Source organism: Cibotium barometz, chromosome 60 (genome assembly GCF_041138505.1).
Source record: "Cibotium barometz isolate CiBa-2024 chromosome 60, ASM4113850v1, whole genome shotgun sequence".
NCBI classification, from domain to species: Eukaryota; Viridiplantae; Streptophyta; class Polypodiopsida; order Cyatheales; family Cibotiaceae; genus Cibotium; species Cibotium barometz.
In genome coordinates, this window is record NC_141105.1 from 11,302,592 (window position 1) to 11,322,153 (window position 19,562).

Here is a 19,562-nt window from a genome sequence, read left to right on the forward strand (position 1 = left end):
CTTGCTTAACCAATACTAGTATTGTACCCGCGCATTGCTGCGGCCGACCAAGGTTCCAGAAAAGAACTATTCCCTCTCTACAACCATCTCTCTCTCTCTCTCTCTCTCTCTCTCTTTCACACACACACACACACACACACACACACACACACATGCACATGCACATGCACATGCACAGGCCCCTCTCCCTCTGTAAGATCCCTGTTCCCACCGAGCAATGGATTCAGGATACTGGCAGCGGAAGTAGCACTTCTCGCGCGGGACAGGGGTCCCACATTCGGGGCCTCACCCACGGATATCCGGATAAGAGACTAATCCATCGGTTGTTCCAAAACCAAACCCGAAAAAACTTTCTTTACCGGAAAGCACGGGTGATTCCACCAGGAAAACTTTTTACTCTAACGTAGTCAAGATCATTTCTGATCAAGCTGATCCAATTGCATCTTCAAGATACTTGATCAGATCAAGGAAGAACTTGCACTTGGATCATTGGGATCAACGCTTTTTTCTCCATTCAAGAGGCACAGCCGTTGATTCCTATCCATAGAACAATTACTGTCCGGGATTTACTTTATCTATCGTAATAACAAAAGTTGAGTCTCGATATACGGATCCATCAGTCCAGCCTAACCCCATCCAGTCCCATGGGTTAGCCAACCGTCCAACCACTGTAGTGATGGGATCCAATTAAGAATTTGGTTAGGTTTTGTCCCGGGTACCAAGGAAAAGAGTTCCAAGGCCCCCTAGCCGGAAGTTCATGCAAAAATAAAACTAGTCACACCACTTACACACCCAATATGAAATTGCCTTTTCACAGATTCAACCAGTTTTAAAACAATCCTTTAATAAAACCATAGTATCACTGATCACCATGTTCCAATTTATCTGGTTGATTCTTAATTTTCCCATCATTCTTTCATCAGAGTATCTATGGCATCATTGGCAACTAGGATACCACCTGTCCACTCAGGGGCCGTTTCAATAGTTCCTAGCCCATAATACTCGGCAATATAATCACTTATCAAGATGGACTCTCGTTGAAGATCAGCAAGATCAACCAACAGATCCATATAAAGAGCCATGGACTAATCCGTTTTGAGGACCAGCAAGGTCAGTCAACCAGATCCATGCCCGGTTTCAGAAAGCAACTCTTACTCCTTGTTCCAATATCTTCCTCGACGCACGCGTGGGTATCCTAGGCGACCCAGAGCCTGAGCACCGTATGGTCAGCACACTCTAGGATCCTTCACAGGTGACCTAGCGCTTCACTTATAGGCCACTTCCTTGGCCCCTCATCCACTGTACCGGAAGCTCACCATTTTAATCGCATCGAGGCTGGTCAAGACCTCGGCCGACCTTGCTACGCGAGACGTCCTCCATTGACTCTCCGCGTCAGTAGTTGCAACTTTATCAGTTAGGTCTCCACGGCCTTAATCACAAGATGGTCAAAATGCTTTCCCAGCATTCTTGACATAAAACAATCATTTACAAACAGTCACAAAATACAGTTTCTATATTAACTCTCATTTTTCCACATTATCCCTCATCAATGCACATTACTTATTCCACATTCTAGTTATATGTGTACTCATCCCATCACATTATTTTCCATCTCATCACTTCAGATTCCTTCACATCACATATCATATATTCACATCCATACATATATCCACATCCACATCCATACATCCACATCTACATCCATGCATCTATTTTCACATCCACATCTACATGCACATTCATGCATCCTCATCCATACATCCACATCTACATGCACATTCACATCCATACATCCACATCTATATGCTTACATTCACATCTACATGCATACATCCACATCCCATCCATGCATCTACATCGACATCCTCATTTACATCCATACATCCACATTCACACTCACATCTACATGCATACATCCATACATACACATCCACATTTACATCCATATTCTCACCCTATCACAACCCATATACATCTTATCCCATCACATACACTTCTTACCTCATCCCATACACATCCTATCACTTCTTAACTCATCTTATCACATCCTAACTCATCTCTTATGCATGAAATTCAATTATGCTAAAAGTAACTCTTTTATAATAAAATATTCATCTCTTATGCATACCTCTATGCATGAATTTCAATTATGCTAAAAGTAACTCTTTTATAATAAAATATTCATTTCTTATGCATACCTCTATGCATGAAATTCAATTATGCTAAAAGTAACTCTTTTATAATAAAATATTCATCTCTTATGCATACCTCTATGCATGAATTCTAATTATGCTAAAAGTAACTCTTTTATAATAAAATATTCATCTCTTATGCATATCTCTATGCATGAATTTCAATTAAGCTAAAAGTAACTCTTTTATAATAAAATATTCATCTCTTATGCATACCTCTATGCATAAATTTCAATTATGCTAAAAGTAACTCTTTTATAATAAAATATTCATCTCTTATGCATACCTCTATGCATGAATTTCAATTATGCTAAAAGTAACTCTTTTATAATAAAATATTAATCTCTTATGCATATCTCTATGCATGAAATTCAATTATGCTAAAAGTAACTCTTTTATAATAAAATATTCATCTCTTATGCATACCTCTATGCATGAATTTCAATTATGCTAAAAGTAACACTTTTATAATAAAATATTTATCTTTTATGCATAATATAAAAATTTAATTTTTCCATGATTACTATGAAATTCTATTTTTTCATGATTACTATGAAATTCTTTCAATTAATCTAGGATGATAACTCTTAGAATATGGTAGGAAATCCTCTTTTCATGCTTTGAATGAAATTATTTTATGTGTAAATTTTTATAAAATTTTGCCATAGCTCCGCTACTATAACTAATAAATCTCAATTATTTTAAAAGATAAGGCTTATCTTTAAGAGAATGATTAGAATGATCCCTAATAGGATCATTAACCCTTAATGGATTAAATCAAAATAATCATAAACTAAAAGCATAGATAAAAAAAACCATTAATTTGTTCTTAAGCATAGATTAAGGAAAAGCTTTATGAAAAGCTTCCTTTGGATTAAGAATGGGTCATGAGTATGACTATTTCTTAAGTGAGAGAGAGAAAAAACCATTAGAATTAAACATAAATGGAAATTTATGTAATTCTTTACTATCATTAATCAATTAACTTCAATAGCATTTAAAAACCATACCAACTAAGCTTCTCAAGCTTGAGAGGGGTTGAGAAGAGAGAAACATTGAGAAATTATAGGAAAGATCAAAATTCACCATACTTACCTTACAATTTGCTTGATTCTTTATTCACGGTAGAGGCCCCCAACCAATCAATCGGTTTAGTATGTTGATGGAGCCACCAATGGGAATTGAAGAAAGAGAGAAGTGTCAAAAATTAGTGAATTATTAAAGAATTCACAGTTCTTGGCTTAGGTGGAGAAGAGTAACAATGCATAAGATACTATATTTTTTTCAACAAGGGGAGGCTTCTATTTATAGGAAAAATTAAGCTCCTAACCAAACAAACTGATTTTAGAATTTTGCAAGTCAATTTGGTTGAATTTGGACTAGATTTAGGCCTAGTTTGGTTACTTTTTGATTCGGTTTGGTTCCATTTTGATTTGGTTTGGTTCAAGAGAGAGGAGAGATAAAAATATCACATTATTTTTTAGTTTAAAACTCATTCAAGCATGTGAATTATGCACCTCCTTTAAAGAACTCCCCTTCCTTACATATGTGTCAAAATGGAATAATTATACCCAAAATATCTCATATTTTTAATATTGCTCATAGTTTTTTACTAATAAACCTTGTACATTTTCAACTCTTCATCTTATGTGAGCATTTACTCATTTTTGGATACTCAATTTATCTCATTTTTTTGATATTACTCATAGTTTTTTTACTAATAAACCTTGTACATTTTCAACTCTTCATCTTATGTGAGCATTTACTCATTTTTGGATACTCAATTTATCTCATTTTTTTGATATTACTCATAGATTTTTTACTAATAAACCTTGTACATTTTCAACTCTTCATCTTACGTGAGCATTTACTCATTTTTGGGTATCTTCTTTTACAAATAGGATTTATCTCCTCCCTACACATGGATTGATGCTATTGGCCCATAGGAACCTTAATTGGACCATAATCCAGAAATTTTTGAAAATCTAGACCCTTAGACTAAGGTTCTTTATACCTATTTCCAATTAATTCCAATTGCACATTGGAAAGTTCTTTTTGAATTTCTGTTTAAGGGGAACTTATTTTAATAAGATGAGATAATTTTCTATCCAAAAATATTAAAAATTTAAATATTCTCTCTCTAGAATATTTTCTCTCTCTATGTCAAAACAGGCAGAGACGAGATCTCTTATAATTCTGAAGAGGAAATTGATTATAGGGAAAGATGCTGGATATCTTGAGAGGCTGGGGAGGAATCTTACACCCTCTCTCTGTCACGTACACGCTCTCAAATGTTGAAACTCTCTCTCTCTCACATGCATACACATATACACACCTGCTCTCTCTCTCTCTCTCTCACACACACACACACATGCACACACTCCCTCTCTCTTCTTATACTCTCCCATACATAGAAGTGCTCTCTCTCTCTCTCTCTCCCACACACACACATACACACACGCACGCGCGCGTATGCACACTCTCTCTCTCTCTCTCTCTCTCTCTCTCTCTCATGTACAACATGTATTTAAAAATATAAATACAAACATCAACATAATTTAATTAATTTTGATTAAATTTTAATGTGTAGAGATGGGCGATAAGCTATGGTCACTTTTAAACATATAGATAGATATATCATACACACACACACACATATATATATATATGTATATATATACATATGTATATATATACATATGTATATATATACATATGTATATATATACATATGTATATATCTATATACATATATACATATGTACATATGTATATATCTATATATGTATATACGTATACATACATACATACATATCTATATATGTATATACGTATACATACATACATACATATGTATGTATGTATAAATGGCGGGTGGGTGGGTGGGAGGGGAGGGACGGAGAGTAGGCAAGGGTTTGGAAAAAGCCTTTGTAATAGTTTTTGAGGGAGGGGTCGGCCGTTCCGGCTCATTGTGTGTCTCTTGTCAATTCAACAAATTACTTCTTGTATTTGAGCAAGTGTCCATCAAATCTTAGTGTATTTAAGTGTATTGATTAGCATTGTGTTAAACCAAGTTATAGGAGCAACTTATAGTTACATGCTTACAGTGATTCAGATTGGGCTGGTGATTATGATACCCGACAGTCCACCAGTGGAAATTGTTTCTTTTTGGGGCATTCATGCATATCATGGCTGAGCAAAAAGCAGCCCAGTGTCGCTACATCTACTTGTATTCTATTCTATCTACTTTGAGTAGCAATCACTCTCTCTCTCTCTCTCTCTCTCAGAGAGAGAGAGAGAGAGAGAGAGAGAGAGAGAGAGAGAGAGAGAGAGTGATTGCTACTCAAAGTAGATAGAATAGAATACAAGATGTGTGGAACAAGAGAGTTGACTCCACAGTATCATAATACAATGAAATAAGTGTGGTGTCTCTTAGAGAGAGAGAGAGAGAGATGGTGATTGCTACTCAAAGTAGATAGAATAGAATACAAGATGTGTGGAACAAGGGAGTTGACTCCACAATATCATACTCATAGCACATATGCCAATAAAACCCCTTGTAGTGGCAATGTGAATCTGTACAAGGTCCATAGCAAATCACTCTCTATAGGAGAGTAAGCCTAAAACTTTGCGGAAACCTTCAAACTTCTCTCGAGGCAACGCCTTTGTGAACAGATTTGCAACATTGTCCTCTGTAGAGCAGTAAGATTATGTGATCTCCCCTGCATGTATCCTCTCTCTGACATAGTGATAATGAATCTCTATGTGCTTAGTGCGTGCATGAAACACTGAGTTTCGTGCCACGGCTATAGCACTCTGACTGTCAGTGAATATGGTGGTGGGTATTTGCTGACACTCACGAAGATCAGTCATCAATCTCCTCAGCCCATACACAATCTACTGTACTTAAGCTCACAAGTAGATGTGGCGATAGTGGGCTGCTTTTTGCTCAGCCATGATATGCATGAATGCCCCAAAAAGAAACAATTCCCATTGGTGGACTGTCGGGTATCATAATCACCAGCCCAGTCTGAATCACTGTAAGCATGTAACTGTAAGTTGCTCCTGTAACTTGGTTTAACACAATGCTAATGAATACACTTAAATACACTAAGATTTGATGGACACTTGCTCAAATACAAATCAAGTACATAGTGTCATGGGCATTTCTGACCAGATTTCCATACCAATGCTTGCCTGCCTGCGCTCTCTCGCGTTGCCCGCCCTTCGCTCCCCCCTCCTGCTGCCTACGTGCATCCCCCCCTCATGTTGCCTGACCTTGGCTCTCTCTCTCTCCTCCCCTTGCCTCTCTCTCCTGCGCATCTCTCCCTCCCCTCCCCTCCCCTCCCACCTGTGCGCCCTCTTGCCCGCGTGCACCCCGCCCTTTGTCCCCTCCATCTCTCTCTCTCTCTCTCTCTTGAAGGTCAGCACCATGTTGAGACCAACCTTGGTCTGTTGAAGTAACAGTCATAGCCCACAAGGATTAACGACAGAAGAAACGTCATGGAGGCACGTATGGAAAAGCTCGAAAAGATACTGAAGCATTTGAAGAAAACCACGGACAGCAACCTCAACACTGTCCAGAAGAGTCTCCTCGATCGCATTGCTAAGCTGGAGACCGAGGCAGAAACATGGAAGAAAGAAAAGGAAATAATGCAGGAGGAGATTGCCCAGCTTAAAGGCGAAGTAGCTTCATTGCGTGAACGCCCAGAACAAGGGAAAATCCTTGAGGCAAACGAAGAAGCCATGAAGGAGGAGCTCACCTAGACGATTACCAAAACCCTGGAGGGCAAGATGGAAGCAGTAAGAGAAGGATGGATGGAAGTGGTCAAAAAAAATAAGAAAGAAGTACAAGAGGACACGCACATGGTCCAATCCACACTGGATGAAGAGAAGTGACAGGTATTCCAGAGACAGAGGGGTGCACCCCTGAGGCGGACGGCCGAAACTTATGCATAAAATTAGGCCATGCGGAGGATGCACCACTTCCATTCACCAAGATATGGAGGATAGCCCCACCCAAGGACCCCACCCAAAGTAAAGCCCTAGTGCTACAGTTCGCAGATGAAGTGAGCAGGCAAACCTTCATGAGACAGAGAGTTATTCTAAGAAACCTACCAGGGGACCCCATCTACTTTGATGATGACCTAACTTGGATGCAGAGACAACATAGGAAATCATGCATGCCACAAATTAAAGCAGCACGTGCTGAAGGGAAAAAGGCACATCACAGAGACGGCCATGTATACATAGAGGGCAAGATGGTGGCATAGCGCCATATGGCCTATGGGACACAGGAAATTATCAAGAAGCACAAGAAGATATATGCAGCAGTTTGGAACTGCAATGGGGCTCTATGGACACATCCAGGCAGACTAGAGAAGGTTATGGAGAACCGGGACATCATGTTTCTGACAGAGACACATGAAAGCCTAGAGAGAGGCCTACCACGGGTAGCAGGGTACCAGTGGGAATCAGTGTATAGACAAGGGATGTGACAGGGCACTTCCAGAGGCTCAGGTGGGATCGCTAAACTATTCAGACGAGCACTACACTATTCAGACGAGCACTACACCAGCGTATCAGGGTGGTGTCGAGAGACCCAGAGGCACGCTACATGTGGATTAGCCTACAGCTCTCAGAGGTGAGAACAGTTTACTTGGCAATATGCTACTTCCCGCCAAAGGGGTCGAGATTCAACACAGGTCACATGGAGGACCAAATTGGAGGAGAGGAGAGGAGAGAGGGGCCCTTCCTAGTGAGTCTCCATACGCCACTCTATCCGCAGATATCCTACACTATTCGACCATGGGGGAGGTTCTCTTGATGGGGGACTTCAATGCACGCACACAGAATCGACAGTGTGAATCATTCGACTTCACAGATCCCCTCATCCTATAGGCACTAGACGATGTAGATGCAGGGACCACGAGGATGTCAGAGGACAGTGGGCCAGACAGTACAGGTTATGGGCAACACCTTCTGGACATGGGAGCTAGACACCATCTCGTTATTTATAACGGGATGTCACAATGGCTAGAATCGGGAAGACTCACATGTTTCCCATCATCAGGAGGCAGCAACACTGTGGACTACATATTGGGCTCGCGGGAGAGCACAGACCTGATAGACTCTTTCACTATCCCTACATGCCCCATTGGTGCGGACCATACTTATTTGGCTTTTTCTCTTAGGAGCTCTCTTGATCTGTCACCCCCGACCACTCAGGCATCTCGTACCATCTTCCACTTTACCCGGGAGCTTGCAGACGTTTATGATTCAAAAGTACATGATGGCCTCTTTGGTATGGACCCTACAGCACCCATCGATGTACTGACGGCCCAGCTTTCACACATACTGCACATAGCAGCTAGCCACAGCTTTCCACACCATCTCCAGACAGGGAAGCCACCTAGATCCGGGGACATGCCCGAGAATAGATGGTATGATAATGAGTGCAGAGGGCTTCATCGACATCTCCGAGCCCAGATAGCAAAAGGGGAAATAACACAACAGCAGGCCAGTAGACAGATGCGGTGTGTTACACGCTGTAAGCGACGCACATATGAGGAGGCTCAATATTGGGACATCTACCACATGCTCATGAGCAAAGATGTAGCCACTGCTTGGCGACGACTCAGAGAGCCACGCCCCCCCACCCCACCCCGATTACTGATCCTCAACGCTGGCAAAGTTATGCAGAAGGGCTTTATGATGTTCCGCACCAGCCACTCATCCCTCGCCCCACCGGGACTCCACTGACCTCATCGGTTTTCTTTACTACCGATATGGTATCTCGAGCTATACATAGATTCCAACATGGGAGAGCTGAGGATCACACCGGCTTACAGGGTGAGCATTTCATTTATGCAACTGACACACTCTCTCCTTTTATTCCTTACCTCTTTAACAGGGCTCTGGTAGAAGGTTTCCCGACTGAGTGGACGATGCACACTATTGTACTGATCCACAAAGCTGGTGACATGTTGGACCCCGGTAATTACAGGACTATCATGATTGGTCATACCTTGGCCAAACTCTATGGGGCTATCCTGGAGGCAGAATTGAGCACACACGCTGAGAGGGAGGGGCTTTGTGCCCCTGGTCAGGCAGGTTTTCGGCGAGCCTTCTCTACTATTGATCACATTTTCACCCTAAGATGCCTGATTAATCAAACTCGGGCACAGAGACAGAGACTCTATTGCTGTTTTGTGGACTTCCGGAAAGCCTACGACACAGTCCCGAGAGAGCGCCTCTTCCACCGCTTACAGACACTGGGCATACCCCCGACATGATGTGGGGGATTTACAGATTATATGAGCAAGTGTTTGGACGAGTTAGATGCCCAGGGGGACTATCAGATATGATTGCCAGCACCATTGGTGTGAAGCAAGGCTGCCCTCTTTCGCCGACACTCTTTGGCTTATACATCGACGAGGTAGTAGACTACATCATACACGGAGGAGGCTCTGGGATTGACATCTCAGGTATGACTGTACACATTCTATTATATGCTGATGATATCATTCTTGTGTCGGATACTAGGACAGGGCTACAAAGGCATCTACAGGCTATGGATACTTTCTGTGTGGAGCGAGGACTCACAGTGAACCTTGGGAAAACCAAGGTTATGGTCTTTCATACATCAACAGCAGTCAGATGCCAGACTATCCTTACACTAGCCCGGGGACAGGTAGAGGTGGTGGGCTCATATGTATACCTTGGGGTCACATTTACCAGCTCATCAGGGAGATTCTCTATGGCACAGGCAGCCAGAGACAGAGTGACACGACGGTACGCAGCACTAGCAATTTTGGAACGCCAGTGTCACCAGGCACACTTCCAGGAGCCTCGTACTAAGGGGTGGCTATTTGATACACTAGTTACTCCAGCATTGATGTATGCAACAACAGTATGGGCACCAGGTTTGGTTACATCCTCATGGACACAGATAGAGCGCCCTCAGATTTTGATGCTCTCACGGATGATCCGCAGCAAACCTTTAGTACCACATGATATCCTTCAAGCGGAGTTTGATGTACCACCTATGTTAGTAGAGGCCATGTTCTAGACTATATCTTTTATACACAGGATGCGGGAGCTCCCACTAAATCGGGTATCTCGGGCTGCTTTTGAGGCATCCAGACAGCTTGCTGAGGAGGGACATACCTGGTCATGGTACTCCCAGGTGGTACAGTGGATATCATCACACAGGATTGATATTGACAGATTACCACCCTTACAGTATGACCTAGCTGCACACCACAGACGTCTCTCTCAGACAGAGAGGAACAGAGTCATGAGACATGACATTTGGCAGGGCCACATACAGGAGACTTGGGTATCTCCCAGTCAGCCACTCCCGACGAAGATGCTCTACTACAGAGAGCACTTCTTGAGCACCTCCACAGACGGCTTCATCCAGCGACCACGATACTTGGAGGTCCACTTATCACATGGAGCCAGAGTAGCCATTGGGCGACTAAGGGTCTCATCACACCAACTAGAGATCGAGACTGGGAGAGCACCACGCATCCCTCGAGCAGAGCGCATTTGCAGATTATGCCAGACGGGGGTAGAGACAGAGGAGCATTTTGTTTGCCAGTGTGGTGCTTTGCAGGAGATCAGGGCATGCTATCCTGAGGTTTTTAGAGGGACCACATCACTTAGACAGATCTGGGAGAGATCGGACCAGAGACAGCTAGGCAGACTACTACTAGCACTACAGAGACACAGGGAGATCTTACTTCAGACACCCGCACATCATAGCGGAGGAAGACAGTCCGAGTTGACTGACTTCTTCCAGAGATTGGCACCAATAGCCCAACCACATACATTGGGAGTGACATCTCAGCGAGTGGAGGAGATTCGAGCTAGGCGACGACCCAGACTAGCCGGCTACCAGATACCACGGCTACACCACAGAGAGATCGCGGCCATCCGGTCTCGACACCAGCAGGAGGTCGAGGAGCAGCTGGCACATTTTCGCTTTGATCCAGGACGCATGTTCCAGACATTTACGGCATCCTCAGATCGGATGTATGACATATTGTACCCAAACTATGGGACTGGATGGAGTTAGGAGTAGATAACATATCATACTTGTATCACCCCTTCAGCATATAGAGATGCATTAGTAGCCCTAGTACTCCATCCACACCCTCTCGTTTGTACACCACCATTGAGTCCCCTATGGTCGTGTTGTCATACTTGTACATTTTATTCTCACTCCACATTTTCCTCTTGATGACTAGAGGAACATCATTATACTACTTGTTTGTCTCATAGGCCAATTTTGGCCTTTTGTAGATGTTAATATATCTTTCTTTCTTTCTTTCTTTCTTTCTCTCTCTCTCTCTCTCTCTCTCTCTCTCTCTCTTGAGAGCTTGCTGCTGTGTACCATCTTTGTGTGTGTGTGTGTGTGTGTGTGTGTGTGTGTATGTTTCTCTGAAACCCTAATCCCCAACAGGCACTACACCCATGTAATATATGCCAATAAATCCCCCTTGTAGTGGCAATGTGAACCTGTACAAGGTCAATAGTAGATCGTTGTCTATAGGAGAGTAAGCCCAAAGCTTTGCGGAAAGCTTCAAACTTCTCTGTAGGCAACACCTTTGTGAACATATTTGCAACATTATCCTGTATAGAGCAGTAAGATGATGTGATCTCCCTTGCATGTATCCTTTTGCTAGCATAATAACAATGAATCTCTATGCGCTTAGTGCGTGCATGAAACATTGGGGTTCGTGCCACAGCTATAGTACTATGACTGTTAGTGAGTATGATAGTGAGTGTTGACACTGGCGAAGATCAGGCATTAATCTCCTCAGCCATACACAATCTACTGTGCTTGTAAAGGTTGCCTTGTACTCAGCCTCACAAGTAGATGTGGCAACATCGGGTTGCTTTTTGCTCAACCGTGATATGCATGAATTCCCCCAAAAAGGAACAATTTCCACTAGTGGATTGCAGTAGCCCAATTTGAATTGTTGTAAGCATGTACATGCAAGTTGCCTCCCCTGGGATATACCAAAGAAAAATCTAGGGTGCCCTTGACTGCTTGCCAATGCTTTGGACCTGGGCTATGCATGAATTTGCTACACTGGTAAACACCAAGCTGAATATCCGGGCGTGTGTTGCATAAGTATGTGAGGCAGCCTAGTGCTTGGTTGTAAACACTGATATCAAAAGGCTCTCCAACATCGTACATGCTCAATTTGAGCCCTTGTTCCATTGGACTAAAGATGGGCGTACAATCATGAAACCCAAACTTGTGCAATAGCTTTTGAATGTAGCTTGATTTGCTGTACATATATTCCAACATCTGTCTACAGAAATTGTACGTCCAAATAGTAATGCAACATTCCCAAATCTGTTAACTCAAATGAGGTTTTCAATTTAGCTTTGAAGGCTGAAATCTGTTCTTCATCATTCCGAGCTAGCAACATGTCATCCACATATAGTATGAGCATTATTCAAGTGCCATGATCCTCTTTCACATAGAGGGTGCTCTCTGGTGGACTACTCCGAAATCCCTCGCTGATCAAAGAAGTACGTATCTTCTCATACCAAGCTCGGGGAGCTTGGTTGAGACCATAAAGTGCTTTTTACATTGTTTTCTTGACTAGGCATCTCAAAACCAATGGGCTGATTTACATAAACCACTTCTTTTTTTTTTCTGGGAAAAAGATCCTTCAATTAGTTATAGAAAAACAGCCACAAAGGGCTAGATACAACCATGAAGGGCTAGATACAACCATGAAGGGCTAAATACAAACTCGCCTCATTTAAGGGCGGGAATCAAATGAGCATAAGGGGAAGAGACGCTTCTCCTCCGGCTGGCTGCTCTGTGAGAAGAAGGCTATCTTATACAGGGAGGAAAAGGGGGCGGGGGGGGTGGGGACAACCACACTGGTAGTCTATATGCCAAATGGGGTCACTGCCTCTCTCTGTGAGGAAAGGGCTAGGCCTCCAAAGTCTCAAGAAAGCTTCTTGCCGCTTCTGCATGCGGTTTGAACGTCCCTGTAGCTTCCCCCAGTGACCACGGAGGGTGTGAATGATATCAAGCGATATGCTCGTGATGGTCTTAGCCGGCAGAGTGTGGGTACCCTCAATAGCTTCACTGCATCTAGCACGCCAAATGTGCCAGGCTGCTATGCTACTGCAAATCTCCCATCTCCGGCGTGAGCCTGGTCGCCAGTTGCCTGTAGGTGGGGTTGTGACTGGTACTGCTGCAATACGATGGTGAGAGACCTGAAGCCCTAGTCCTTCCCCATCCTCCTCATAAGCCCTGACCACTTTAGCTTCTGTGGCCCAAGCGACAGTGCACCATGTAATGATCCGGGTAGGTGCCCTGTCCATAGCGAAGATGGCGAGAATCCGTTGGCAAGTCTGCTGAGCCTTCGGGCAATCCCAAAGGCAATGTCTTTGAGACTCTTGGCACCGCGGGCAAGCAGTTGGTCGACCTCCAACTGCCAACCAAGTACCGACTGCCAAACTCCTGTGTGCCATCAACCAAAGAAAGAGGGTGATCTTTCTAGGCCAAAAGCTGACCCACAATCTCTTCCAGAAATTTGGAAGGAAACGCTGTGAGAGGCCTTGAGAATGGCAATTTGCTGTTGCTGTTGGTGTGCCATCTATCTCAGGCATCTGGATCCTGCGGGCTAGCTGCGCAGTATATGCTAAGAAGGGTGCATCCAGAGTCTCCTCCCGATCCGTTGGATCATGCCAAGTCCACTCTCCTGGGTCCTGCTAAAGGCGCGTGAGAGGTCGGCACTCCCATATGCATAGCCGCCATAATCTCTCCTTGGCTACCTTGGCCGGTGTTGGATCAATGTGCCATTCCCATGCCCAAAAACCAATCATTCTCACCCTCTGCAAGGTGCAGCCACCACTGAAATCCTCCAAGGGAAGCTCAGATCTCTCTAGTTAGCCATGGGATCTGATAGAAAAAGTGAGCAGACCACTGTCGTCATTTGCTCCGTGAACTGCCCCGAGGATATCATGTCTGGTAAACACGCCTAGCCACACTGGGGGGAGTCAGCCACTCCTGAGGGATAGATGAGTCGATGTCGGTGCTGAGCCTATATCTACCCCGGCCAGTCAAGCCTCTCTCCTGCATATCTGATGGTAACTGTCTGTGGACGATCCAATCTCCTAGAGACCTGGCTGGTCCAATGCTCAAGGCGCCCCAAGATACATGTGGTTGGGCCCCTAACATGTGGCCACTAGGTAAACGGATCAGGAGGTTTCAGACCACTGTCATCATCTTCTCCGTGAACTGCCCCGAGGATATCATGTTTGGTAAACACGCCTAGGCCCTAGCCACACCGGGGGGAGTCAGCCACTGTAGCTGAGTCGATGTCGGTGCTGAGCCTATCTCTACCCCGGATCCCAGTCAAGCCTCTCTCCTGCATATCTGATGGTAACTGTCTGTGGGCGATCCAATCTCCTAGAGACCTGGCTGGTCCAATGCTCAATGCGCCCCAAGATACATGTGGTTGGGCCCCTAACATGTGGCCACTGGGTAAACGGATCAGGAGGTTCCAGACCAAAGGCTGCCGAAGCCGCTTCTCTGAGGCAACTGGAGCTACCTGTCTGAGGGTTGGCCTAAGATGGTCCCAAGCACGAAGCAAACTGGCTGCAAATCTGTCCTCAACAGCCGGGCTAAAACCACGGGCTCACATCTCTGTGAAGATCCATCTGGTACTCTGCGGACAAGGGCCCCCAAGACTCGGAGTGCGGGCTGAAGTCCGGGCCAAGAGGAAATCCTTCCAGGGCTCACCACTAGGAAATCCTTCTAGATATGGAGTATTTTAAAAAAGAGGGAAGCATCATAGTACAGAGGAAGCTTAAACAGCCATTGATAAGCAAAAAAAAGACCATTACCCCCCAAAAAAAGTTTTTTTGTGAAATTTTGTTTTCCCTAAAAAAATCCGTACTAGTCCATACGATAAGCCATCGTACACCATACGGAACACAACCCTGCCAGTAGATATAATTTTTTCTTTTGGGAGGGGGGGGGGGTGAAGTGTGGGTGATTGCCCTATAAATAGGTCTTTCACCTCCCAAATTGGTCATCAATTAATCTGCCTCCCTAGCAATCAAGGAGTTCAATAGGAGCTCTCAAGTGTGCATTAGAATGCAGCTAGCAGCAGAGTCCTCCAGTGTTTTAGGGAAGCATCTGTGTTTCACCAACTTTTCTACAATTGGTCACGTTTTCTTAGGTTAGCAGGTGTGTTTTTTTTTTTTTGGGGTGTTTGGCTAACACAATAATAAAGAGATTAGGTTACTTGATTTGCATCTGTGTTTTCAATCTTTTGTTGTCGTTTGTTCTCTGTTAAATGCTTACATCAAGCTAGTAGTCATACATAATGCCATAATTTCTAAGACCACCCCCCCCCCCCCCTCTTCCCCTTTTTCCTCTTTCTTCCCCTTCTTCAACACACATACGCATGTAGGTGCACACAAATGCACAATATTCTTGTGATCATATATCTTTGGCAATGGTACCATTTTACATGTTGATTTTGTAGAAAGAGAGGAAACAGTATGAAGTTGTGGTTGAGGGAGGAAAGCTTCGGTACCAAAAAAGCAGGGAACTGGTCAACACTCCAAAAGGTGACAAATGGATATTTGTAATGAGCACATCAGGAAGATTGTACGTTGCACAGGTACTCTCATTACCATCTTCTGTTAAAGTACATGATGAAAGTTTGTGTGAACACAAAAATGATTCAATCTGTTGGCTTGCTTTGATCACCATATAACAAAATGTTGTGCTGTTTTGTTGTGGGTCTTAAGTTCTACATAATTCTTAAAATCAGCACAACACATTAAAAAAAAAACTAGAATCCTTACATTTACAAAACAAAAGGATGAATGTGATAGGATTGTGTGTGAGTACAAATGTTAGCTGATGTCAAAGAAGAGGCTGATAAAGTTAGGGAGGGGATGAAGATGATGTCAAAGGGGAGGGGGATAAGATGATGACAAAGGGGAGGCTGATGAAAAGTAATTTGAACCAGGAAACGAACCTTTAATCAATTCTCAATGCAAGGCATTGATGGCGCACCAAGAAGTCGGTTGTTGGCATTTCTAGATCATAGTGGAATTTTAAATGGGGATTATAGTGATGTAGGGAGTTCTCGATGAAGTAATTTTGTCAATTTTCAAGACAAGGAAAAAGAAGAAAGAAGCTGATGAACAAAGCAAAGTCCCGCAATATTCCTTTTCGATGATAATAATGTTTGGCTAGTGTTTTTTATGGGATTGTAAACATTCCAACCAGTATGTGGTGTAATGTTAAAGCAAGTTTGTTCGACCAAAAAAAACAATATTTAACAAAACACCCTCTCTCATTCTTCCTGTTTGGGAATTAATAGATTTGAATCTACTGTTAGAGCAGTTAAGAGCGAAAAGCTCATGTTCAAAGAGCATCTAGTGTGTGACTGGCATGTGATTTAGAACTACCAAGAAAAAATAGTGGTGTCCTCCAGTTCCTTCTAAGCAAAAGGAGGTGATGCGGAGACTGGAGGTTCTTGTTCTAGTGCTTCACAATTTGTCTGGCGGCTTCAATTTTTTGTAGTAGTGGTGAATCTCGTACGAATTATAGATTAGGTTCTCCTTTTGAACATATTTCTTTTCAGACTCAAACTCTTGTATGAATATCTTTAAATCTATTAATTTTCAAACTGCAAGAAGTAGGATGACATTGTCTGCTTGTTCTGTGAAATGTTGATCTTTGTCGTCAAGTAAAGTTGCATAACATTACATTTCACACTTAGTTACATGTTTACTAGCCCATCAAGCTCTAGCCTAACAACTTGTGACTGTATTCATCGACTTAGTTTGCATTTCATAATCGATAAGGTATTTTGTGACTGTGTTCATCAACTTGCATACTTCCTACACCTGGTTTCTCCTTGTCTTGAAATTTGAAGAGAATTACCTTGTCGAGCACTCTATTACTCTTGCGGCCTTTGCACTATATTGTAGAAAATGCACAAAAATGGACTTCCCATACCAGTTGTTCCTTGCATATCGAATTGATTTAAGTTCTGTTTCTCTTCTCTAGTTCAGACTTCTTTTTCATTAGCCCTTTGTCATCATCCTCATCTCCCTCTCCTTTGACATCAACTCCATCTCCCTCCCCAACTCCATTAGCCTTTATTTTGACATAAATTTTATGAGCAGTCTTTTGAACATCTTTGTATTGGCACACAATCCTATCACTTTCATCTTCGCGTCTTGTAAATTTAAGGATGCTCCAAGTTCCACCCCCAACCCACCCCCCCTCCCTTCCCTTAACCTGCATACCTTGTCTCTGTCATAATAACCTTCCTTTGTAAGCGCGTGTAAACATGAACTGCTCTAAGAAGTAAGCATTAGGAATTTTCTTGTAGATTTTGATTCTGTTTCATCGTTTTATTTTGTTGGCTCGATTTTAATTTACAGAAGGAGAAAGGGACTTTTCAACACTCCAGTTTTCTGGCAGGAGGTGCCACCAAAGCCGCTGGACGGCTGCTTGTCAACTATGGAACATTGGAGGTACATGATTTTTCTTTGGAGTGACTTAAGCTTTATGTTACAGTTCCTTTTTTGCATCAGCTGCTGAACTAATTTACACCGCTATTTCACAGTTGATGGAAGCACACAGTGGGCACTATCATCCAACTGAAGAGAATTTTAGTGGCCTTGTGAGGGTTTTAGAAGATCTTGGGACGGACCTCAGTATGGCTAAGGTATAAGAGAAGGATTTATGTGATTGAGGCATAAGAGAAACCCGTCTTGCTTTCATGTGTATATCTGGTCATCTATATATGGCAGCCAGATGATTAACTTATGTTGACGGTTGTTTGATCATCCAACAAAAGCACCCCCCCCCCCCCCCCCCCCCCCCCCCCCCCCCCCCCCCCCCCAAAAAAAAAAAAAAACACTCTCCTTCACCCTGTTCTCGAATGGATCATTTGAGTGTAATAAACTCTGCAGCATTTTCTTTTGGTTTCAGGTGCAATTTGTGTCAGATGACATGCTGCAGAAATTCCCAAGTGGGCGAGGGCGAGTTTCTGAGATAATGAATGAAGAATTTAGAACTGAGGAGTTCACTTCGGAAGGGAGCAGCATACACGAGTCTGAGTACACTCTACAGGCACTTGCAGAAGTTAAAGGAGAGAAAGACGATAACGAGGAAGCTGTTGGAAAGGAAGGTGATCCTTTCGAAAGTCAGTCTAATAGCAGTAAACAAAATGCAAGTGCCAGTATGTATAGATTTCAAGTTCATGTGCTTGACAGGAAGGCTTCAAAAATCGGATCTCAAGTAAAACCCAAGACGGAAGATACCAAGACTGTACTTGACAAGCCAACATGTCAAGTCTCCTTAGAAGACCCAGAAGACCCAGAAGACCCAGAAGAGGAAGCAGATAATGCTAAGATTGTCGCAGTCCCACCAGCCAAGCCTGAAGGTGCTTTGAAGTGGACCTCCGAAGCCTGTCCTTGAATTGCAAGTCTCACAGATGTACCCTGTGAAGTGATCTGTAAGGTTTTTTGAGGGTGTGTAAATAAACCTTCGTCTTGTGCTTGGAGTTGTATGATGGCAGTGGGTAGTAGTAAAGCCCTTAATGCGGTTGTGGTATGCTCGCCCATTATTTGTTGGACATGACATCCATTGGGGCTTCAAGAAACAACATTGTTTTCTTATGAATGTGTTGGCATGCAAGTGCATCTGAAAGATTTTTGTCAGTTGTAATGTCATTCAAGACAGGGCAATAAAAAGGTGGCGTGCTTAGTTTGACTTGAACTAAGGTCTCTTAACAAGAAACATACTATCCCCAACAATAGTGCTCTTGTCTTCGTAAGTGCAGGTACTGGGTTCAAATGTACCCAAAAGGGCATCTAACTTCAGTACCCAATCTTGCATCCACCAATAAGTAAAAACAAAAGTAGTCCAGCATTTGTATTGTTGGCATTGTACATTGCAGAGTGCAGGGCTGTAGATTAGGATTTTGGGAAAATTAACCAGGCTTAAGTGTTAGTCCAGGTAGATTTGTTTTGTTTTTCGAGTCGGGGTCTAATGCGGTTAGAGTGCCACCCCCTGAGATCTCTTCGGGATAGCACTTCTCTGATTGTAACTGGGGCATTTTTTCAGCATTGCTTGTTTGGCCATGGTCCACTAGATAGAAAGGTGGGGTAACAGCACGAAGCTAATATTAAGAGGATAATGATATTTCCATATGGTGTGCAAGACCAAAGTTCCTTTAAAAGATGCTAATGTTGATGTGGGATTGGGGTCTTATCATGTTGGTTCTATTGAAAAACATGTCAAAGAGATGTAGCCATGTTTGGTAGTCGTGTGTGTGAACACACTAGCAC

At 43.1% G+C, this 19,562-nt stretch overlaps 1 protein-coding gene and 1 pseudogene across 2 annotated transcripts in view; both read left to right on the top strand.

The window, feature by feature from the left end:
- LOC147604975 (IQ domain-containing protein IQM1-like) overlaps nucleotides 1-18,895 on the top strand; it is a 64,884-nt gene extending 45,989 nt beyond the window's left edge. The window contains exons 6-10 of one of the 2 annotated variants that reach the window (XM_086794011.1): nucleotides 15,728-15,865; nucleotides 17,649-17,741; nucleotides 17,834-17,935; nucleotides 18,202-18,400; nucleotides 18,486-18,895. In XM_086794011.1, coding sequence (XP_086650137.1) covers nucleotides 15,728-15,865; nucleotides 17,649-17,741; nucleotides 17,834-17,935; nucleotides 18,202-18,400; nucleotides 18,486-18,514 — 561 coding nt within the window. In that variant the 3' untranslated portion in view covers nucleotides 18,515-18,895. Of the gene's footprint in view, nucleotides 1-15,727; nucleotides 15,866-17,648; nucleotides 17,742-17,833; nucleotides 17,936-18,201 lie in introns of both variants that reach the window. The other variant, XM_086794010.1, reaches the window with a different exon arrangement.
- LOC147604977 (uncharacterized) lies at nucleotides 7,888-11,512 on the top strand (annotated as a pseudogene).
- Nucleotides 18,896-19,562: the final 667 nt, after the last annotated feature.